We start from the raw sequence: 24,319 nt of genomic DNA on the forward strand, positions 1-24,319 counted from the left end.
TAGCAATTTTAAAAATGAAGTATGGATCATAAAGTAAGGCTCCAAAGGATATAAAGACAGATGTTTCAAGGTTTCAGACAATCTCTAGCATGAGAGTTAATTATATCATCAACATGAAAACTTCTCTTCTGCACTTCTCAAGAAGAGCCTGGGGTTTTTTTCAGACATCCCCCAAGTAAATTTTTCTCGTCTTTTGGTGGTCAAACACTTCTCAAGGTACATAATATTCTCAGTTTTGATGTTCCAAACACAAATCACTTACAAAGTGCTTAGATAATAGCTTAGATAATAGCTATTATCAATTGAAGTCTTATTAAACAGGAAGCACTGAACTAAGAGCTTTCTATGGAGTCTTGTATTTCATTTTACAATCACCCTACAAAGTAGCTGCCATGATGATTAAACTTACTTCACAAATGGACCCTGAATTACAGAGGGATTAAATAAGGCACATCTAGGAGGTGACTATGAAGGGATCCAAAGCCAGGTGGATATGAGTGATAGTCCACATTCTTACCCACTACTGTGTCCCCAACAGAGCTCCTCTTGCACTTCAGAGGATGTTAAACATCTCCAGGGGAGCTTTACCATCTGCTGAGGACACAGACTTCCCACAGTACATGGAGCATAGACAAATCTAAGGGGAAATCAGTCTTTATCTACTAGTCCCTATGCATTCTTTTCCAAAACTGCTCTGGTTCTGAGTGGATGCAGCAATCTGGCTCTCCTTCTCCACCTCTCCCAGGTGTCCTTCCCTCACTTTATGAGAGAGGCACAACTCTTCTCTTACCAGAGATAAGTAAGGCACAAGCCAAGGTACTAGGAAGCGCCCTTTAATCAAAGCAACAAAACCAGCTCCACCCCACACCAATCTGTCTCATCCAGAGGTATACTTCCAAAAAGCTTTTACTGTAATAATTATCAAAATTTATAACACGTTTCCCAGCTTTATTAACTGTAATCTACTGATATAATGACAACACAATCCACAGGAAAAATATTTACACCTAAAACCTTGGGGTTACTAGAAATAAACCAAAAATTTATATATATTTGTTTGGGGGCAGAGAAATAGGATAGGATGATGAATTCTAAAAAGTGTAAGCAAAAAAGGACATGTTAACATAAAATGCTATGGGGTATAAATGCTTTGCGGTATCTGTTTCAGAAGAAAGGGAACTACAAAATATAATAGTTCTGACTACTAAATACCAGAGCAATTTGATATCCATTGTCCCATATTTAGAAACATAACAATATTCCCAATACGCCAGAAATTATATCCTTTGCAACTACTTAAAGCCATGATTAAAAAATCTTACAGATGTTGCTCTAAAAAATGTGAGAGAGGGTATAATGGTTTTCAAAATATATACCAAAAAACCCTTGAAGATCCCTGTCCTAAAAAGGAGATTGGCATCCCAGTTTATTTTCAGAAATCTTTAAAATCAAAAAGGGCAAAATATCTGATGGAAGTAACAAACATTTCCTAAAACCACCAAAAAGCAAAGTTGAGTCTGGTAGTACTACTTAGTAAAATAATTCCTAAAAATGAAACTTTAAAAAATATACTAAGTTTTATATCCCATTAAAAAAAATGAGCGTTATTTCTAGAATCTTTGTGATATTCTAAGAAAAGGACAGTATGGAATAACTGCATACTGTGTAGATTTGTAAAGTCTTAAGGAGCTAAAAATATAATGTTGGAAAAAATACGTTACTAGGTTATCGTGCCATCTGCTTTTCAGCTTTAACACAAGTAATACAACCAAAAATGCACTTGGATGAAGACATAATGTATTTACCAAGGATGACATGGCAGAAAAATAATCTACTAGTTCTCCAGGTCCATTTCCTGGTCAGGTTTTCCCTTAAAGGAATATTCTAAAGGCTTTTCGTACTGGGAGTGACAGTTAGCAAGGTCTGGTTTCTGCTGAGCCGCTCTGTCCCTGTTGCCAGGGTACGAGCACCCTCTAGTGGTCTCGAGGTAAACTTAATCTACAGGTCAGTGACTCTCCAGGGGTCTTGTATTTGTCCTATGCACAAGAGTCAGCCTGCAAGAATGAACCTGAGGAGGGGGCAGCATGAGGACAAGGAACTACCACTTGGAAGCTGTTATGCACTCACTACCTTCCTGACAAATAATACAGGGTTCCCTGGGGACACCTTAAACATTTCACTGACTGTACTTCTAGGAACACAACATGAAGACCTGACTATACCAACTGTGGTCAGCCTCAGCAATTAGCACAAGGAACAGAGTGGAAAACTCTGTCCCAAACCAGAGTTTTCGCAACTATGATGACATTTCTCAGAGAAGAGTAATCGTAATATCGTCAAAGAGAAAAAGTAACTTTCTAGCTATCACTGTCAAATCTCAAAAGCAAACTGCTCAAAAATCTGCTTTCTTTTTAGTACCTACCTACACAAATGAATCTCATGGCTCCTTTCTATATGGAATCTTGAAGCTGATAATTTCTTGATGACCCTATCACCTAAGAAGTTACAGAGTTTTCTCTAATCCAATACATCAAAGAGAAAATTATGATACCAAACAAGGTGTGAAGTCAACTCATTTTCCCTTGTCAAGAATGAACTGTGGATGAAAAAGTGCTCCATATCACTCGGCATCAGGGAAATACAAATCAAAACCACAATGAGATACCACCTCACACCAGTCAGAATGGCTAAAATTAACAAGTCAGGAAATGACAGATGCTGGCGAGGATGCGGAGAAAGGGGAACCCTCCTACACTGTTGGTGGGAATGCAAGCTGGTGCAACCACTCTGGAAAACAGCATGGAGGTTCCTCAAAATGTTGAAAATAGAGCTACCCTATGACCCAGCAATTGCACTGCTGGGTATTTACCCTAAAGAAACAAACATAGTGATCCAAAGGGGCACGTGCACCCGAATGTTTATAGCAGCAATGTCTACAATAGCCAAACTATGGAAAGAACCTAGATGTCCATCAACAGACGAATGAATAAAGAAGATGTGGTATATATACACAATGGAATACTATGCAGCCATCAAAAGAAATGAAATCTTGCCATTTGCGACCACGTGGATGGAACTAGAGGGTATCATGCTTAGCGAAATAAGTCAATCGGAGAAAGACAACTATCATATGATCTCCCTGATATGAGGGAGAGGAGATGCAACATGGGGGGTTAAGGGGGTAGGAGAAGAGTAAATGAAGCAAGATGGGATTGGAGGGAGATAAACCATAAGTGACTCTTAATCTCACAAAACAAACTGAGGGTTGCTGGGGGGAGGGGGTTTGGGAGGGGGGGGTGGGGTTATGGACATTGGGGAGGGTATGTGCTATGGTGAGTGCTGTGAAGTGTGTAAACCTGGCGATTCACAGACCTGTACCCCTGGGGGAAAAAATATGTTTATAAAAAATAAAATTAAAAAAAAAAAATGAACTGTGGATGCCTTTAAGAAAGCAAGTCCTAACTCAAAAGCTTCTGCCTCCACGACTATGTCATGCAAAGCCAGCTCAAGATTGTCTGACACCCTAATTGTGTCATTGAACCTGTGTAGGAAAAGATACTGTCATTTATATATCACCAGATATTAATTAAGGTAGAAGTTGATCCCTGATATTCAAATTGCTTCAGATTACTTTTTAGTTAACCTTCACTACAGGTTTAATATGCCATAAATTACTTAATTAAGTCTACCAGAGAAGGACCCATGTAATTTTTAGATTTCTTTAATGAGAAAAATATCGTATATATATGTGGAATATCTGAAGTCTGTACAGTTAGTTATAAAGCAACCTCTCCCCCTGCCCCCACCCACCACTTCCTGGATTAGAAAATAGAACACTGCCTGTATCGAGAAGCATCTAGCATCTGCGTCCCTTCCTCCTAGAACAGGGTTTCTCAACCCCTAAACTACTGACATTTGAGGATGAATAATTGTTTGTTTGGGGAGGGAGGAGCATAGTTCTGCTGTGTACTATAGGATGTTTGCTGCATTTCTGGTCTCCACCAGACAAAAGTAACATCTCCCCAGCTCTGACAATCAAAAATGTCTCCAGACATTGCCAAATGTCCCATGAGGGGCAAAATAGCCCCCGCATGAGAACCATTGTCCTAATGGCAACTATTATCCTGACTTTTGTGACAATCACCCTTGATTTGGTTTTAACCATTTACTTTGGGGAGGGGAGTGGGAGAGTAAGAGCCACAGAAAGTACATAAAATATAATGTTCACAAATAACTTATGTCATTGCCAACCAGAAAAAAACAAAACAGCAACAGAACCCTAATATCACCCCAGAAGTGTGCCATGGGCCCCTTCTTAATCCCGACCTCTTTCCTCTCCCCAAGGGTAATCACTATTGTGAATTTCATAGTAATCACTTCCTTGTGTTTTAAAATAATTTGACCACCCCAGTATGGTACCTAAATATCAGATTTTTGCCTGACTTCTGAACTTCTATGCAAGTGGAATCATATTGGATGTTATCTTCGTGTTTCACTTCTTTCAGTCAACATTAAATTAATGAGATCCCTCTACGCCACGGAACAACCAATAGCCTATGGGCCAAATCCGACCTGCCACTTGCTTTTGTAAATAACATTCTACGAGAACACAGCCATGTCCATTTATTTATGTATTGTATATTGTTGATTTCACACTCCAAGAGCCAAGTTGAGTAGTTGTGAGAGAGACCCTATGGTCTACAAAATATTTCTTTCTGGCCCTTTACAGAAAAAGTTTGCTAACTCCTGCTTTGGACTCTTGCATGTAACTATACTTCATTTATTTGCATTTACAAACACAGCAGTTTATTTATCCATTCTACTGTTTAAAGATATTTGGGTTAATTCAAGTTTGGGGATACTGCAGTTAATAAGTATTCTTTCCTTCTGACTGAAGTGCATCCTTTAATATTTCCTTTATTGAAGGTCTACTAGTGGGAAAGCTTTGTCTGAAAACTTATTTTCTGAAAACTTTGTCTGAAAACTTATCCATTTTCTAGAAAAATATATTTGCTGAGTGTAAAATTCTAGGTTGACAGTTATACTTCCCTTAATATATTACTCCAATGTCTTTTGGTTTCCACTGTTAAGAACTCTGCTTTCATTTATAACTGTTGTTTCTTTGAAGATAATCAGTATATTTTCTCTGGCTGCATTAACAATCTTCTGTTTTTTGTGTGCATGCCTCTGTGTGTGTGATGTTCTGCTATAATGTTACACTGTTACATCTGTTACTACATTTGCAAGTGAAGATCTTTTTTAAATGTAATCTGTTTAGATTCATTAAGTTTCTTGACTCTGTGGACTTGTCTTATCACTAATTCTAGACAGTCTTCAGCCCTTATCCCCTTAGATACTGCCTGTTTCCCATTCTCTCTCTTCTTTGTGCCGAACTTCTTTTAGATACTAGACCTTCTCACTTTATCTTCCATCTAAACTTCTGTTTCTTATTTCCCATCTTTTCCTCTTCCATAGCTACATTCTGGATAACAGTCTTCTACAGTCTTCTAGTCTTTTTTATAGACTTTCTTGAACTGTGTCAACTGTTATTAGACCCAATAGCACACTTAGTATCCAAGCTTATGTTTGCTAGAAACCGGCCACAGTCATTAATAATACAATCTTAGCAATACGTGATAGGAAAGAAAAAGCTTAGGAAACAAAGAGATTTAGATAAATTTTCAAAGAAAATCCTTACCACCTAAAGCCTTTGCTACTCTCTCTCAATTATTCAGGAACTGAAAAAGTTGGGGGATCAACTTATTTTAGTATTTGTTTCATTTCTTTTGCACTAGATTTTAAGTTTCTTCAGAGAAAGGAATATGTCTTTTTACCTACTTCTATAACCTCAGTCTTCAAACAACACCATCAAGATAGTGAAAAGACAACCCACACAACTGGAGAAAACATTTGCAAATCATATATCTGATAAGGAACTGGTACTTGAATAAATAAAAAATTTTACTAAACAATAAAAACACATAACCCAATTAAACATTGAACAAAGGATCTGAATAGCTATTTCTCTAAAGAAGACATACAAATGACCAATAAACATACAACAAAATGGCGAACATCTTCAGCTGACTGGAAATGCAAATCAAAAGCACACGTAGATATTACTTTGTAGCTGCTAGCATGGCTATAATCAAAAAGACAATAACAAGTGTTGGCAAAGATGAAGAGAAATTAAAATCCTCATACACTGCTGGTGGGAATGTAAAAGGGTGTAGCTGCTTTGGAAAGCAGTGTGGCAGTTACTCAAAAAGTAAAACATGGAGGGCTGCCTGGGTGGCTGCTCAGTTGGTTGAGTGTATGCCCTCAGCTCAGGTCATGGTCTCAGGGTCCTAGGATCAAGCCCCACATCAGGCTCCCTGAGCAGGGAACCTGCTTCTCTCTCTCCCCAAGTTTGTACTTAGTCGCTCTCTCTCCCAAATAAATAAACAAATTTAAAAAGTAAAACATGCAGTAACCAACTCACCCAACAATTCCACTCTACATATATACCCCAGAGAAATGAAAATAAAGGCCACAGTCCACACTAACACTGACAGTGTTCATAGCTGCATTATTTATAACAGACAAAAAAGTGGAAACAACCCAAATGCCCATAAATGGGCATTCAACTAACGAATGGATAAATCATGGTATATTTATAAAATGGAGTATCATTTGGCAAAAAAAGGAATGGACGACTGACACATGCTACCACAAGGATGAACCCTGAAAACATGCTAAGTTAAGGAAGTCAGCACAAAAGACCATATGTTGTGGAATTCCATTTATATGAGATATCCAGAATAGGCAAATCTATAGAGATAGAGAGTAAATCAGCAGTTGTCTACGGCAGTTGCAGGGTTCATGGGGATGACTGCCACTAGGTACACAGTTTCTTTCAGAGGTGATGAAATGTTCTAAAACTGGTTCTGGGGGCACCTGGGTGGCTCAGTGGGTTAAGCCTCTGCCTTCAGCTCAGGTCATGATCTCAGGGTCCTGGGATCGAGCCCCACATCAGGTTCTCTGCTCAGTGGGGAGCCTGCTTCCTCCTCTCTCTCTGTGCCTGCCTCTCTGCTTACTTGTGATCTCTCTCTGTCAAATAAATAAATAAAATCTTTAAAAAAAAAGAAAAACTGGTTCTGGTGAAAATCCTGTGAATATACTAAAAGTCATTGAATTGGACATTATAAATGGGTAAATTATATGGCATGTGAATTATATCTCAACAAAGCTGTTAAAACACAAATACATACAGACACATCAAGTCCTCGCCCCAGTTCCCTCCAGAATCTTAGCTGGTTCTTTTGGGTTTTATTTCTTTCATATTTCTAAATAATACCTTTATACTGCTATACCTTACCAATTTCCTGCTGACTTCCAAAAATGGCACTGAGGAACAGGATGTAATTTTCAACTGGCAGGAAATATGAACCTGGCTGAGAAAATGCATAAATGCTAACTGGGGGAACAGTGTTCTAGAGACGGAGAAACTAGTGCAAAATCCTAAGGCAGGAGGATGCTTGATATATTCATAAGCCAGCACAGGAGTCAGTGGCTAAGATGAAATGGGTAAGAAGGGGAGTAGCAAGAGATGAGATCAGAAAGGGAAAAAGGTCCATATAACATAAGGGTGCAAGGCCACTGAAAGGACTTTGGCTTTTATTTTGAATGAAAAGGAGGCAAGAAGGGCAAGGAGGTGCTGGTGGTGGTGGTGGTCTGATCATGAGCAGCACAGACTTATACTTTGAAAGAATCAGTCTGTCTGTTATGCTGAAGGAGAAAGAGCAATTGAGGGCAGTAGCTCCCCACCAAGGGCATTTTGCTAAGGGGCCATCTGGCAATGTCTGCAGGTACTTCTGGTTGCCATAAATGGGGAGAGGGGACAGCAGAAGGTTCTACGGGCATTTAGCAGGCAGAGGTCAGGAATGCTACTATCATTCTAAAATGCATCAGACATGCCTCACAGCAAAGAATTACCTAGCCCAAAACATCAGTAGTGCCATGGCTGAGAAAACCAGCTTTAGAGGCTGTTATAAATAATCTAAACAAGAAATAATAGTTGCTGAGGCCATACTAGCCACAGCACAGGTGACATGAAGCAGGAAGGGTCCGGATATATTCTAAAGGTAGAACCAATGTTTCCCAGTGGACACAGGTACTTGGCTTCAACAGCTACAAGGAGAGAACTGACATCAACTGAAATGGGGAAGACGGTGGGTAAATGGTTTGACGGGTGGGGAAGCAGTCAGAACTTGAGTTTGAGTATGTTAAGTTTGAGAAATTGATAGCTGATGACACCCCAAATGAAGATACTGAGTTGGGGGTTCATTACAAGTCTGGAGTTTAGGAGAGAGGTGAGAAATCTGGCAATTGTCACCAACATCCTAGCCATCGTTTGTTGTATCCAGCCATGATATAATAAGGAATTGGTGTAGCTAAAAGATGAGAGAGGCCCCAGGACCGAACTGCAGGACACCAGACATGATAAGGCCGGAATAAGAGAATCCCAATAAAGATTAAGGAGGAGTGGCCAGTGAAGTGGGAAGAAAACCAGGAGATGATGGGGTCTGAGAAGCCACAGGAAACAAGTGATTCAAGGAGGAGTGAACATCTGTGCCACACGTGAAGTAAGATGAGGATTAAAAAATGCCCACTGGATTTAGGAACATGGAAATCACTGGTGACTTTGGCAAGGCAGTTTCTGAGGAACAGTAAGGCAGAGTCCAACTAAAGTGGGTTTAAAAGAGATAGGAGGAAGATTCCCTGTCTTCTGCCCACGAAAGGGTAAGTGCTATGGGTCATGCCCTTCTACTATGAACAATGGGAAAACAAAAGATATGAAACAATTCATCACACACTGGACAACAGGCAGCACGGGAATGTCATCCTTGACAGAGAGGCAACAAAAGATGTGAGCTCTAGGGCTGCTCCAGCTTTCTGTCAAGAGGCAATTACTAGACATGTCATAAGGTGGGGAGGGGAGCTCACCCAGCACGTGGGGGTCTTACTAAAATGAAAACATATGTCCACACAAAGATGTATACACAAATGTTCATAGGAGCCTTTGGTATAGTAAGCAAAAACTGGAAGCCCAAATATCCATCACCAGGCGAATGCATAAACAAATTATGGCATACTCATACAATGGCATACTATCCAGGAATGAAATGAACTACTGATAAATGTAACATGGATAAATCTCAGGATCGTGCTGAGAAAAACAAGCCAGGCAGAAAAGGAAATACAAACCTAATCTCTATGGAGAGATCAGCCGTTGTTTTGGGCCAGAGAATGAAGTGGGAGGGTGGGGTGTGGGGAGGAGCAGGGTGCTGACTGGGAAGGGACCCACGTAATTCTTTGCAATGATGAAAATTTCTTTATCAAGATTATTACAAAGATATATACATTGGTCAAAACTCATGGAACTGTACCCTCAAAAATGGGTACATTGTATTATATATAAATTATACCTCAATGAAGTTTATTTTAATATTCTAGGCAGACTGCTTCTTCTAGTAATAGTGAAGTGGCTCATTTCAACAATCTCTCTTACCAAGAAAACTACAACAAAATATTGGGTGGGTAGGGGGGATGGCTCAAAGACATTACAGTGGAGCAAAGCGGACAATTATAGTACCAATTAAGGATAAGGAGATCCAGAGAAGTGAGTCTGATGTTTGGGGCTCCCCCTCCCCCCACCCCTGTGAAGTAGCAACTCTAGAAGAGGCAAAAGAGAAGCAGAGCAACTAAGCAGACCATCTGAGACTTGCTCAAGCATGTTATAAGATTTTAAAAAGAGAGACTAGGGGAACTGAAATCAATTTGTATAGAAAATCAGAGTTTTGTGGCAAAGGAGAGCAGAAGCATCAGGAAGTGGCGGTAAGTGAGGTAAATGGGCTCCAGAAACCTTTTTAAAATTAGTTTTAAACAATTTTTTGAGTAGGACATAACACATGTGGTACAGTCATGAAGGTACAAAAGGACTACAATAAAAGCTAAGCCTTCCTGACATCTTCTCTTCCCAAGTCACTCAGCTCCCTCCCTAGAGGGAACTACTCTTACCAGTTTCTTCAGTATTTTTCTGCAGATATTTTATGTATATGAAATACATACAGAATAGATATTTGGGAGCTATTCTATGCATATCAACTTCAGCACCACTGATATTTGGGGCCAGATAAATCTTTGTCATCAGGGGCCATCCCTGTGCACTATAGAATATTAAACAGCATTGCTGGCCTCTATCTATACTAGATGCCAGAAGCACCCTGCACCCCCCATTTTTTGTTTTTTTGTGACAACCAAAAATGTCTCCAGACATTGCCAAAATCACCCCCAGATGAAAGCCACTGATATATACTCAACCCACACACATGCATTTCCTCTCTATATTTTTCTACAAAGGCATGCCATACATAGGGTTTTTCATCTTCCTTTTTTTACCTTATAATAACTGAAGATGATCCATCAGTTGTATAAGGATCTCAAATTTTATTTCTATCTTACTGCCAACAAGTACAGCTATTTATTATCTTAAGAGCATTCTATTTTTTTTACCTAGGGAGAAAGCACACTATTGCCTTTGATTTCATTAATGACAACTAGAAATAGCCTAAGTATCAAGCCCAAATCCATCCACCTGTAAGTATCACTCTTTCTCAGTGACACTATATCCTAATTACTAAACATAATCAGAGGAAATATTCTACTTTGGAGTTCTAGCTCTACAAATAACAACAATAATAAAGATTATAGCAGCTAATACTCAGTAAGTACCCACCATAGGTTAGGCAGTGTTCAAAGTACTTTAGCTATGGCAATATATTTAATTCTTACAATCACCTTCCTAGGATGGTAGTATTATTTCCTCTCCACCAAGAATAAAGAGACAGAGATGTTCAGTAATTTACTCAAGGTCACACAAGCAGCATTGCAATAAATCTTCCCAGAGTTGGAATCACACTATAATTTTACCAATTATTAGCATATCCTGCTAGCTACCCCTAAACAGGGATTGTCCCGTATAGTTACATATCCTCATGTCTAACTTGGGATCCAGCACACAGCTCAACAAAGTTTGCTGAACTTGGCTAATTTTTAATCTTATTCCACAAAGTTCTTCCTCCTTCCATTTAACAAACATCTTTTGACAGTTTACTACAAGCCAAATATTGTGCACAGAGAACAGAAAGAAATTCCTTATAAAAATGTTTGCAGGATACAACTGCACAACAAAAAAACCCAATTCAAAAAGGGGCAAAGGAATTGAAGACATCTTTCCAAAGACACAGAAACAGCCATCAAGTATATGAAAGGTTGTTGAACATAACTAGTCACTAGCGAAATGCAAATCAAAAGCATAATGAGGTATCGCCTCACACCCATCAGGATGCCTGCTATCAACAAAACAAAACAAAACAAAACAAAAGCAAACCACACGAAATCAAAAACCCAGAAAATAACAAGTGCTGGCAAGAATATGGAAAAACTGGAAGCCTTGTGCACTGTTGCTGTAAATGTTATAATGGTGTAGCCATTACAGAAAATACTATGGCAGTTCCTCAAAAACTTAAAAATAGAATCTCCTTATCATGAGATTCAGCAGTCCCACTTCTAGATATACACCCAAAAGAACTGAAAGCAGGGACTTGAAGAGACATTTTATACATTCATGTTCATAGCAGCATTATTCACAATACTAAAGAAGTACAACTTAAGTGTCCACTGAAGGATGAATGATAAACAAAATGTGGTCTATATATACAAGGAAACACTACTGAGCCTTAAACATGGATGAACCCTGACAACATTATGTTAAGGAAAATAATCCAGACATAAAAGGACAGATACTCTGTGATTCCACTTATATGAGGTACAAAGAGTGGTCAAACTGAGAGACCAAAAGTCTCTCCATGGCTTCAGAGAGAGAAGAATAGGGAGTTAGCATTCAATGGGGAAAGCGTTTCAGTTTTATAAGATGAAGGGTTTTATGGATGGATGGTGTGGTGGCTGCACAACAGTGTACACTGATCTGTACACTTAAAAATGGTTAAGATGGTTAATTTTATGTTACGTATATTTTACCACTATTTTAAAAAATCTGCTTGCAGAAGAGCTAACGGTCTAGATTTCTTCAATGAATATCTAGCACAATTAACTGAATTTACATCCTTGCCTTCCAAAGAGCCATGTGACCAAAACAGTCCCTTAAACTCTAAAGTTAGACCAAAGGCCGGTAAGTTTGAAGACTACACCATCCATGCCCTTCCCCTCAACAGCATTTTCTTTCTGTTAATTTAATATGGAATGTCCAATATTCAATTGTTTCATTTCCAGTTCCCAGGCCTTGGATATACAATTTCTAGTACTGAGCCATTGTAACAAATTTTACTATATACCTGAGCATTTTGAATTTCTGACATATATTCAAAATACAATAATTTCACTAGGTAGAATCAATACAAAAAGGTTTTTCTATTAAGCCTTTGCCAGCTGCTGGTTTGTGGTCCCACTTGGTGTTTATTGCTTTGTATTTTTTTTTCTTGTTTTGTATTTTAAAAACAAGTTTTTGGTTGCTAGAGTGGAGGGGGGTGGGAGGGATGGGGTGGCTGGGTAATGGACATTGGGGAGGGTATGTGCTATGGTGAAAAAATAGATAAATAAATAAAATAAAAAGAAAATAAAACAAACGAAAAACAACAACAACAAAACAAGTTTTTAGTCGCACACAAGGATCCCTGGAAAGATCACCTGACTGTAAACTGAATGGATTTATCTTGTCATTCTCAAACTCTTATGGGGAAAAAATGGTGAAAGCACCATTAAAATGCATACAGAAATGACTATTTATAATAGCTTCAATTAATTTTCAGATATATTATGCTTATAGTAAAAAGAGTTAATAAAAATGTTTTAAATTAAGACATTATGTCTTCTACAGATCGAACGGATAACAAAGCAAACATTTTTCCTACCTGTTATTTCCTGCCCATGGCAAGTGTTCAGCTCAGCCAGAAGCTGGTTAAAATCATCCTGATGAGCAATCCAGTTATCCTGAAAATACCCGAAAAATCAATTAAAGGCAAGCCTGCAGTTTACATATACCAGTTGAGATAAAATATATTTTGGAATCAAGGAAATCTGGTTGTTAATATGAAATTTAAAAGTTTCATCAAAATATTATGTTATAAATTTGAATGAAGAAATAATATAAATTTGAAAAGTAATTTAGCTATATTAATATGAAAAACAGACTTTGGGGCATGTGGGTGGCTCAGCTGGTTAAGAATCCAACTCTCGATTTCAGCTCAGGTCATGTATGATCTCAGGGTTGTGAAACTGAGCCCCATGAAGAGCTCCCCACTCAGTGGGGAGTCTGCTTGAGACTTCCTCTCTCCCTCTCTCTCAAATAAACAAATCTTTTAAAAAATTCAAAATTCAAAAATTTTTTTTAAAAAATGGGCTTCTTGGAAGCTTAACTCCTGATTTCAAATGTGGGTAACTAATCAACTGCCCACTTATAATCAACTTATCAACAGGCAACCTCTGTGCTAAGTATTAAAATAAAGCAAAATAAAATTTTTATTTTTCTCTCACTGTGGGCGTAGGTCGAAGGAAAAAAGCAGTGACAGACTTCAGGGCTCTCTTCTTGGCTCATCTGCATTTAAAATATCTTGCCCAATTCTATTTGCTTGCATCAAACCCAATTTTGCAAAACAACCATGAGGAAAGGAGTAGGAAAGACTCTCAAGTTCCCTGGATCAGTCAGCACCTCGTAAGGTGGTGCTAATACGTTCATGCCAACAAAAACAACTGGACTTTAAAAGAGAATGGGCCTTTCCAAAACAATCTGAACCAATGGGAAGCAAGGCATCAGTGTAAGAATTTGCCTCATACATAGTTTTTAAGAATGCTAAAGGTTAAGGCATAATAAATTAGGTTTACTGGGCAAATTCCTAAAAAATTAAGTCTATCCATACATCTCTCTCTCAACAATTACCTTCAAAAACCAACATCATATAAACTCTTTCTTTAGTGGTTTACAATTTTAGCTGTTAGTCCAGAAAATGTTAGCTACTCTAGTCTATCACTCAACAAGATTACTACTTTGAGTCCATTACTCAGTATATTGAATAAAAATAATTTGGTTTACCTAAAGTAGTTCTCCTGATTTCCTATCAGATTCTGTTAACCGTAAAAATTTAAGAACAAAGCTTTCAGCTTAGACACTTTCTAAGGTAAACAGTAATACTGAAAATGAAAAGCATGATGGGCCATTAATTTTTAATTATGGTGTTATATTTTAAAAGCATTGGTATTTAAGGGGAAATGTGAATAAATTCAGCCGCTGAATACCAGCAGTCAGAAATCAACAACTGGACATAAAAATGTCACAACTTTCTTGCCAAAAAAACTTTTAGTTTCTTTCTGAAACCAAACACCACTGCCTTTTAATAATGTAAGCAAATGTTGGAACAACGGTAAAGATGAAAATGCCCTTATGTACTGAAATGAGTACAGAATTACAAATATTCTAAAAAAAGTATATATTTTTTTAAAGTTTAACAATAAAGCTAATTTGGATCTCTTAGACATAAGCAAGTAAAGAATCCCATAAGGACAATAAGGCCAAAGTGAAGGCACTGATGTGATGAAGAGACAGCTTAGTTACGGGCTCTTTAGTTAACCACAGCATGAAGGATACACACTTGAATAGCTGAACACTGAACAATTTGATTGGATTAAAATGTTTATATTTATTAAAAAAAAAAAGCAAATCATGCAAGGAAAACCCCCAGTAGATACACTGTTGCTCACTTCATTATTGATTGTAGCTCCAAGTCCCAGGTGGTTATTTTTAACTTGAACTTTAATATGATCTGTGGCTCCTTGCTCCTGAGCCCCTAAACCCTGTGGAGATCAACAGAAAAATGTTAGCATTCTTATCAAGTATCAAGACAAATCGCATCTTTCCTCCTTTATCACCCATTCAATTAATAAATATCCAGGAGTGAGGCAATATCCTTACCCTCAAAAAGGACATAATCTAATGGATTCTTACAAAGTATGTCTGTAATACCAATACATTCACAATAATGAATACTACTCCTTCAAACTGACACCCACTCCACCACTACGAAGAACAGGTCTTTTCATGATGCTCAAAATCAGAGTACTACCACCAAACCAAAGGAAGCCCATTAGAAATACTGCAAATCTACAGTTCTCTCCATTAAATAATTTTATAAAACAACACTAAGAAAGTAGGAAGAGGAGACACCAAGTCCCCTGCATTAATTAACACTCATGTAAGGTCCCAGAGAAGTTGGCATACTAAGAAACTAAAAGGTAACCAGCACAGTTCCAGGTAAGTGGATTAAGAGAAAGTAAGATGATAAAAGGAGATAAACCTCACAGGACCTTGGAAATTATGGTAGGAATTTGGATTTAATTTTTTAAAACAATGGGAAACCACTGAACTTCTATGCAAGGGAATGCCATGATCTAATTTCTGTACTTTAGAAGGTATTGTGACTGATTTTTGGCAAATGGCCCAGAGGTAGAAAAGAGGGAGGGGAGGGAAGCAGCTGTGAGGCTGCAGCAGTGATCAGGGAAAAAGATGACTATGGTCTGTGGCTTAAGACAGAGTCCTGGGGGGAGAAGAGTAATGACTGGGGAGGTGAGAAATGAAAGAGGTAGAGGAACTAAGCATGCCCATTTGAAAAAATGGGGAAGATCTGAGAATGAAAAGACTAGGGTGAGCGGGGCGGGGGTGTGGATCAAGAATGTTATTAAAAAAAGATAAACTTGAGACACTCAAGTGGAAATGTCAAGCAGGCTGGCAAATTTACAAATGTGAAGCTCAGAGGACATTTCTGGACCAGATGTAGAAAAGCATTCAGAATTTAGACAACTCCCAAGCATGGTCTGGAATGAAAGAGCTCACCCGAGCAGAGTACAGAAAAAGCCTGGGGCTGAACCTTGAGGAGCTCCAAAGCTCCAAAGCCTGGAAGAGAAAGAGCCGGCAACACATTTAGGAGTGGCCAGTGAGGGAGAAGGAAAAAAGAGAGAGGAGGGTAGTATGTGGAAGCCAAGACAAAAGTATTTCAAGAATAGTCAATTATGCCCAATGCTTCTAAGGGACTAAATAATGTGAGAACAAAAAAGGATCTACTGGATTTGTCAACAAGGTCATTAAAGACCTCCACAAGAACCATTTAAACACAAAGATATCAGTAGAAATCCTATTACAGTTGGGAATAAATGGAGTGTAAGGGAAATGAAAAAATGTGTATTCTAAGCTATAAAGGGAAATAAAATATTACTCTAAGCAATATAAAATCCTGATGGATTTAAGTATGATTCTAAGTGCAGCTAATTAAAAGGTGCAATTTCTGAAAGATGCCAATCACGGCAGTTTAAGCGATAAAGAGAACTGACATCTGTGTTCAATTCTAACTTTATCATTACAATTTAGTTATTTCTCCAAAACCAGTTATTGATCTAAAACATAAATTTCTCCCATTCTTCAAAGAAAGATGCATCCTCCTGATTGGCCTTTTTGCATGGCTCCAATTTGTTTTGTTCTTTTCCACTGTACCTTTCCTTTAGACCACCCCATCTTCTCTAGCATCCTCTGGCCAAACTTAGAATCATCATTGCTCCATGCAGTGTTTCTTGGATCCACAGACCACTTCTGCTTCCGCCGACCTGGAAATGGCAAAGTATCTCATCAGTTTACCTTTCACACCTGGAAAATACTACACAAATACACACAAAACCTATTACATACACACATGCTTGCAAAAAATGTGACAAATGATATGTTTTATTAGATACAGATATTGGATTCAGCAGCAGATAAAATCTCAGATTAGACCACTTACCCTGTTTTTCCCAATAACTGTATATTCTCAATATACAAACTGGCCTAAGAATAACAAAGTTCCCTCCATATATGACAAACAGAAATACATGATATGCCATCACCTGGCCTCCCAGACTCAGATAAAGGCAGCAGCTGAAAGCACCTGTCTTCATGGGCATTGCCACCAGGAGCAGCCACCACTCCAGCTTTCCTTGCTGTACAGCATGGACCAAATGCTCTCCATGCATTATACTCCATTTGCACAGTAACCCAGTGAGGATGGGTATTCTGATCTCCATTTTTCAGATGAGGAAATCTGAGGCTTAGAGAAAGAAATGTGCCTAATGCCCCCAAGCAAAAATCAGAGGGATGCTATACAAACCAAGGTTCAACCGATGTCAAAGCTTATACTCTTAATCCACAGTCATGATGATCTTGGGGAGGTCAACTGTACCCTTCACACACCTGAATATAGATACTCTTAGAGCCTATACTATATATAATATTGTATACAATATATCATATATACTACATGATACTATAGATCCTTTGTCATTCAAATACCTTAAAGCCAAATGACCCCTTCTCTGAACTTCCAGTATAAGTTATCTGCTTTTCTGGCATTTAACTTAAATTCTTCTGTACTGCAGCCATTTACATCCATCTCTGATGTTTTCTTTTTTCTTTTTTTTTTTTCCCTGATGTTTTCTATTAGACCATCATCTCCTTATGGCTCATATTTGTGTGATTCTTTTTTATGTTTCATTACAAGAAGTAGAAAACACTGCGCCCATAGCAAGTGCTCAGTAAACATGTGAATGAATGTATGAGTGAATTTGAAGAAAGAAAGGAAAAAAGGAGAAATAAGGAAAGGAAGAAAGGAAGGAAGGAATACAATCAAGGGAATACAATTAAGTCTGGAATTCAGCACATGCTTTGAATCTCCTCATAGTAAGAATTTTTTAATGCATATCAATAACAGTGTTAGGAACTCAAATTTATCACTGTAGGTCTTTTTTTTTTTTAAGATTTTATTTATTTATTTGAGAGAGCGAGAGAGAGCAAGAGAGAGTACTCCTGTGCGCACACAAGAGAGGGCAGGGCGGCATTCCGGGATAATGACCTGAGCCAAAGGCAGATGCTTAATCGCTCCATCACTGTAAGGAAGATTACTGCAGAGATAGAGAACCTCAAAAGTTCACAAAACAAGAACATGAACCCCCAAAGTAAATTGTGGCCAAGTGAGAAATTTATAGGTCAAATGTCATTATTATTCACCTATGGCAGCAACCAAAGTACAGTATCTCACTATCAACAAGAGCCTGTAACTTTGTCCATCTTTTTGTTCCTTCCTTCAGTTTTCCCTCACTCCATCCCCTCTTTCTTTAGGAATGGCAGACTGCCATGTGCAGCAACCCCCTTTAGATGAGTTTGGAGTCTTGACTACCCTACATCCTCCTACAACGAACCTTGAGAGCTTGTTCAGAGGTTCCAAACAACTGCCTCTGCTAATAAGCGACATGCCAGATAATGAGCTTCGTTAACCAGTGTTCTGTGAGGCTGTTTACTGGTGTGTGCGTCAGAACTCATGTCTCTATTCAGTGCTTGCCAGGGTGTTCGGAATGGGGCTTATATGAAGGGGACATTTTTGAGAATGAACAAGGCCACTCTTTGCAATAAGAACTAAAACAGTGTATGTTACATATGTATATACAGCAGACTAGAGGCCTTATACGAAAGATCCCCAAGGTCAGTTTCTTTTCCTTGCAGAAATGTCAGGTATTCTCAAACAATGGAGTAGGACAGGGTTTCCCCAATGAGGATGTTAAAGGGGGGAGGTCCCATTAAAGTAAAAAAGGGCAACAATGGGTGAAACAAAATTTAACAGTGTTCCATATTACAGACTTTCCCAGAATATTTAATATGCAGATGTGTAGCTCCTCCCAGGGCAAAGCAGGCATGCCATGTTTCCCAAATTCATTTGATCAGAACCTTACTTCCCCGAAACACTCTCTGGCTCTAGTGCTGTAGAAGTTTCCAGGTTTGGGAAATCCTGGCAAGGAAAAGACTATCACTGGTCTGTTCAGATTGGATCGAGGTTATTCTTATTACACAGTTACTCTGTGCTTAGAAGTCAGCTTTGCTAGCCCTGTGTGCAAAATAGAACATAGCAGGCCTCACTGCTGTCCTCTGAAAGGCTTGCTTATAAAGTTGGCATCTTGGCTGGGAACTTGGGTTTCAGGAGGGTTCCTGGCATTCTCAGAATTGATGAAGGATTCACCATGCCTGTTTATACAAACAATATGGCTTATACGAAATGCCTGGCTTTCCTTCTGGGAGTCTGGAATTCAGCACATGCCAAGCAGAGCCTGCCTACATGACCAGCCCCCAGTAAACATGACACCAGTCCCTAACTTCCCTGGTTTGCAACACTATACAAGTGCTGTCCCAACTCGTACTGGCGCAATTAAGCATGTCCTGTGTAACCACACTGAAAGGGGACTCTGGAAGCTCGTGTCTGGTTTCCCTTGGACTTAGCTCCAGATATCTTTCCCATTTGCTGATTTCATTCTGTATCCTTTAGCTGTAACACATCTTAGCCATGGCTGAGTACGACTTTCTGCTGAGTCCTGTATCTTGAATTCGAGCAAATCACTAAATCTGGGATAGTCCTGGGGATGCCTGACACTATGTGGAACAGCAGCGTAAGAGAATACCCTGAATCTGCAGGAGGGATGATGTGTTTAACTACCCTCTAGCAGGGACTCCTCCGATTTTTCTTTTAATTTTATTTTTTATAAACATGTATTTTTATCCCCAGGGGTACGGGTCTGTGAGTCGCCAGGTTTACACACTTCACAGCACTCACCATAGCACATACCCTCCCCAATGTCCATAACCCCACCCCCCAACCCCCCTCCCCCCAGCAACCCTCAGTTTGTTTTGTGAGATTAAGAGTCACTTATGGTTTGTCTCCCTCCCGATCCCATCTTGCTTTATTTATTCTATTTAAAGATCTAACTGTAGATGGTTCCATCAGGATACTTTTGCAGTAGCCCCAATAAACAACCCTCCATACAACAGCTGTAACAGACTTCACTTTTCAATCACTCCATGCCTAATGCCACCTGGCTTATGCCAGGATTCAGCTTACTCTGAAAGCTGTGTTGAGTTCCAAGAGTAATGGGACAGAAGTTTTGTCTTTTTTTCTTTTTCAAAGGACATTTCAAGATATTCAAGAGCTCAAAATATACCATCCATGTACCATATATTGTTTTTTAAAAAATTCAAGATACATTCAAAATTAAGGAAACTGCAATATTAAATTTTAATGACATGAACATTAAAATCCATTAACCATAGTGTGACTTGACTACAAATATGATGATTGGAAGTACCAAAAACTGGTCTTAAGAAAGAAAGAATCTATGAAAAAAGTAATAACTTGATAAAAATCCAGGTCTGAAACTCCAGATGATGTAAAGACTGGGAAGTGAGATCAACAAATTAAATTCTTGTCTTACATAGGGGGAGGTTTACGTAATCTAGATTTCTTGTCTTGCATAAGGGAGACCCAAGAAAATAATACTTGATAATTACAAGAACATTAAATAAAAATATTTCTGAGAAACAAAAAGAAAACTTCTAGATTTTAAAAATAGGATAAGTGCCTATGGCAAAAAGAAAAGAAAACAAAGTATAGTCCATATGGCAAGGGAAAACAGAGGAAACAGCATGCCTAATGAATTGAAAATTTTCACTAATGTTAAGTGAGGGAGAAAACAAAACTGTACCTATAGAATTACTCCAATTTTATAAACTATCGGAAAAAAATAATTGCAAGGGACTGTAATTATGAGACTAGGCCTTTCCATTGCTCCTATTTTCTTACTTCTAAAATAAGAACACCAGTCCTGGGGTGCCTGGGAGGCTTAGCTGGTTGAGCATCTGACTCTTGGTTCTGGCTCAGGTCATGATCTCAGGGTCCCAAGCACTCTGCACTCAGTGGGTAGTATGCTTGAGGTTCTCTCCCTCTCCCCTCCCTAAAATAAATGAACAAATCTTTTTAAAAAGTAAAATAAGAACACCAGTCCTAAAAATCCAATCACAAGGGATGCCAAAGGCATAAACTTAGCAAGTTATTTTAAAAGATAACAAAATATATTATCATGGCAAAGATTTGAAAAATTGGAGTCACGGTGGGGAGAGAACTGAAATATTCCTTGAAATCTTGCAATTTGAATTACTGATGTCTACAAACAGCATTTCACACCTGTATAACAAGCATTTCATACTCTGAAATGTTTTCATGTTTACCATCTCACTGACTTTTTTAAGCCAACCTAGTAATGAAGATAATAAAATAAATTTTTTAATAGCCTTGCAGAAACTGATCATGGAAAGAGACATAAATGAACAGCAGAGCCAGGGCTAATGTGCATGCTGAATTAAGCTAAGTCACAGAAAATAAATCAGAAGAGATCCTAGCAGCCCTAGTTTCACAAATGAAGAAACAGAGCCCATACAGTCTAAAACATTCTTCAAAAACAACAGGAAACTGCTGGCTCAGTGACAAAAAGGTAAAGACAGAGATAACTAGATCAAATTTGTCACTTTCTAGCTCAACCACTAGGGCAAATTATTTTCCTCTAAACCTGGATTTTAGCCCTGTAAAATTGGAACGGTGCCTTATCCCTTACGTTGTGTGCTCCCATTCTCCCACCTTTTTAGATAAGAGGATGCCGACAGCATTTATTTCATAGAATACCCGTGTGGCGGCTGTCGGTCTGTTAAAACCAGCTGTTCCTGTTCATGGCACACTACACACTTTTCATGCCCAAAGCACGACTGCCATCTTGTGGCAGGCAACCTTAGCTACAGATACCGCTCAGAAGTCAGCCTCTGAAGAGAGGGAATTAAGGAACTTCACAAAGTGAAGATAAATGTCAAAGGCAAACTGAAGTTGGATGCGGCGCTGCAGCCAACACATCTGTCATGCAAGAATGTTAACAATGCCAACTAAGTCGAAACCGCCAGTCTTACTTAGAATCACTCATTAGTCCTGCATCCCCTAAAAAAGGCTAATTTCTTGTGTTTGATGCTTCTAAACCCCTTGCTTTTCTTTCTCTGGGTTCAATAAATCTTCGAGAACGGGATTTCACGGCCTGAAGAGATTCTGCTGGCCCTTTTTAACCAGAAGAGGCCAAGACCCGACGAAGTGAAGGAACAACTCAGGGTTTGCCCGGTCCGCGTCCTGGCTCCCATTCGAACCACCGCGCGCGGGCCCAGATGTGAGAGTAGGGACAAGAGTCCCACGTGGACATTCGCAGTCTCTTTCACTAGTAGACCGGTAGCTAACTTCCGGGAAAGGCTGGGCTCGGAATCTCCGCGGCAGGCAGGGCGAGCCGAACCCGGCTTCCCAGTTCCCCGGCATCCCCCGCCGCCCCCGCGCTGCGCGCCGGCGACCCGCACCCCGCGCCACTCGGTCCGGCCTGGCGGGTCACCTGGAACCTTCACCCTCGCGCCCTCCACTCACGCTCAGCCAGCATCGACATGTCGAGAACCTGGGGCGCCTCGAGCGTCCGGACCTGAGCGGTGGCGGCTACCGACCTGCCAGCGGCTACCGAGCTGGCAGCTCGCGGCAAAGTTAAAACCACGGGACTCGCAAACCAGGTGGACAGGAGCCGCCAGGGCGCGTGCTGGTGACGTCAGTGAGGTGCGCCCGGCCCTCGGCCACGTGGGGGCGAGTGGGCGGGACGCGGACGTTCTAGGGGCGGGGCGAAGGAGTTCTGGGAGGGGAGGGAGCGCGGACGCCGTGGGGAAGAGGTCGGAGGTCTCCGAATCTAAAGCCGGTGGACAGAAGGGTATGGGTTCATTCGCTTGAGCAAGTTCCTGTACTAAATGATTGGCTATACGTAAACCCTTTCTGAGAGTGGGTGCCACAGGGCAAGCGCTCAGTGGGGTTACCTGTATCATGCTCAGTATTGATTTCTAAATGTCAAGCATGGTTTCCGGAAATAAAACAGGAACTCTGCCCTCTGTTAGCTCACAGTCTCGGGGGAAAGAGCTATGTAAACAACAGCCTTTAGGGCTGTCAGCGTTTTAAAACGGTGTGTATGAGGAGTTTGACAAACTCGCCCGGAGGGGAAGACCTTGCACTGTGGTGTCCTACCTCTCTTAATGTCCTACCTCTGCCCTATGAGAGAGACAAATAGGTCAAGTAGCTATATATCTACCTATCTGTGGGATCCCAAGTTAAGATAATGAATGTGGCAAAAATTTTGTCTCTAACATGATGTCTTCAACAAGACTAAGTTGTTTTGTTTCTTCTCTTATAACTTGCATTCTGGAACTTTGCCTTTATCGTAATCATCTCTCTATCCATACCAACACCTAGCAAAATAATTTGAGTATGGCAGGGGCTCTATAGCCATTTGTGAATTTTAACGGAAGTGTCTCAGTCTCCACGGGAGTTCTAATGAAATTCTGGTGATGAGACTCTTAGATAGAAAGGACATCTTCTTGTACATGTGACTCTCCAGCAAACTTCAGGTGATAGTATAGATAGAAGTCTTTCCCCTCATAAGCAGAACATAAAGAGAGTGGCCAGGTACCACAAAAAGCTGTATGAAGGACTAGATTCCTGTTCTAGATGAATTTGCCCTTTAATGAGGAGTCAGACAAGCAAAGTTAACTTCTCTAGTTTCATAAAAATCAGAAAAAAAGAAACAAAAGCAGTAGTTACTGCTATTGGTGAATACCCAGGAGCTGGGGGAATTGAGGAGAGGCAAAATTAATGGAATATTTATACCTAAGTCAGGGAGCCCATACATTGTGCCACGGAGAACAAGATGAAGGTAGGGAGTTGGACTCTAAGTTGGACTTAGAAGGGCAGGGTCACCCAGATCTTTGGATAATTAGTTGATCTGTTTGATGAGACCAGAGAAAATAAAAGGTAGTTACATGAGTGTGGACAATAGTGAATTGAAAAGAAAGTAAAAATTTTCAAGCACCACATTTGTTGGTATGTGATTGTTGGAAGACCGTTTTGTCTTTTGGATGGTCAGAAAGATTGAGACAAGTTTGTAACACTGTTGCCATGGTCCAGGTGATAAATGGTAAAAACTAAACTAAGATTGTCAAGTGCGGCAGTGAATGGCAAGGATTGGTTGTGCCTTGTGATTTGGTGAGCTGCCTTTCCTGGAAATGTTCAGTCAGAGGCTGCAAAAGAATCCTAGAGAAGGTATTCTGCATTTGGGTGAGTGCAGGATAGACTAATGGTGTCCTAGGTTTGTTCCAACTCCAGCATTTCTTGTGCCTATGGAAAAAAAAAACTATGAGGATTATCTATTGAAAAAAAAAAACTACTGTCAGGTGTTGGGTTTTAGAAAAATATATAGAATCCTATTTATATGTTTTAAGTTGTCGGCTGGGAATGAATATTGTGCTTTTAAA

The 24,319-nt window shown here is 39.6% G+C and overlaps 1 protein-coding gene across 1 annotated transcript in view; it reads right to left on the reverse strand.

Annotated features, from left to right (window-relative positions):
* Positions 1 to 22,573, reverse strand: part of PINX1 (PIN2 (TERF1) interacting telomerase inhibitor 1) — an 87,832-nt gene extending 65,259 nt beyond the window's left edge. The window contains exons 1-4 of the mRNA XM_032855734.1: positions 22,401 to 22,573; positions 16,598 to 16,707; positions 14,815 to 14,907; positions 12,972 to 13,050 (exon numbers count right to left, since the gene is read on the reverse strand). Of these exons, the coding sequence (XP_032711625.1) occupies positions 12,972 to 13,050; positions 14,815 to 14,907; positions 16,598 to 16,707; positions 22,401 to 22,419 (301 nt within the window). The 5' untranslated portion in view covers positions 22,420 to 22,573. The remainder of the gene's footprint in view (positions 1 to 12,971; positions 13,051 to 14,814; positions 14,908 to 16,597; positions 16,708 to 22,400) is intronic.
* Between the last annotated feature and the right edge of the window lie 1,746 nt (positions 22,574 to 24,319).

This window comes from Lontra canadensis, unplaced genomic scaffold (genome assembly GCF_010015895.1).
Source record: "Lontra canadensis isolate GAN:19392208 unplaced genomic scaffold, GSC_riverotter_1.0 scaffold10, whole genome shotgun sequence".
Lineage (NCBI taxonomy): Eukaryota > Metazoa > Chordata > Mammalia > Carnivora > Mustelidae > Lontra > Lontra canadensis.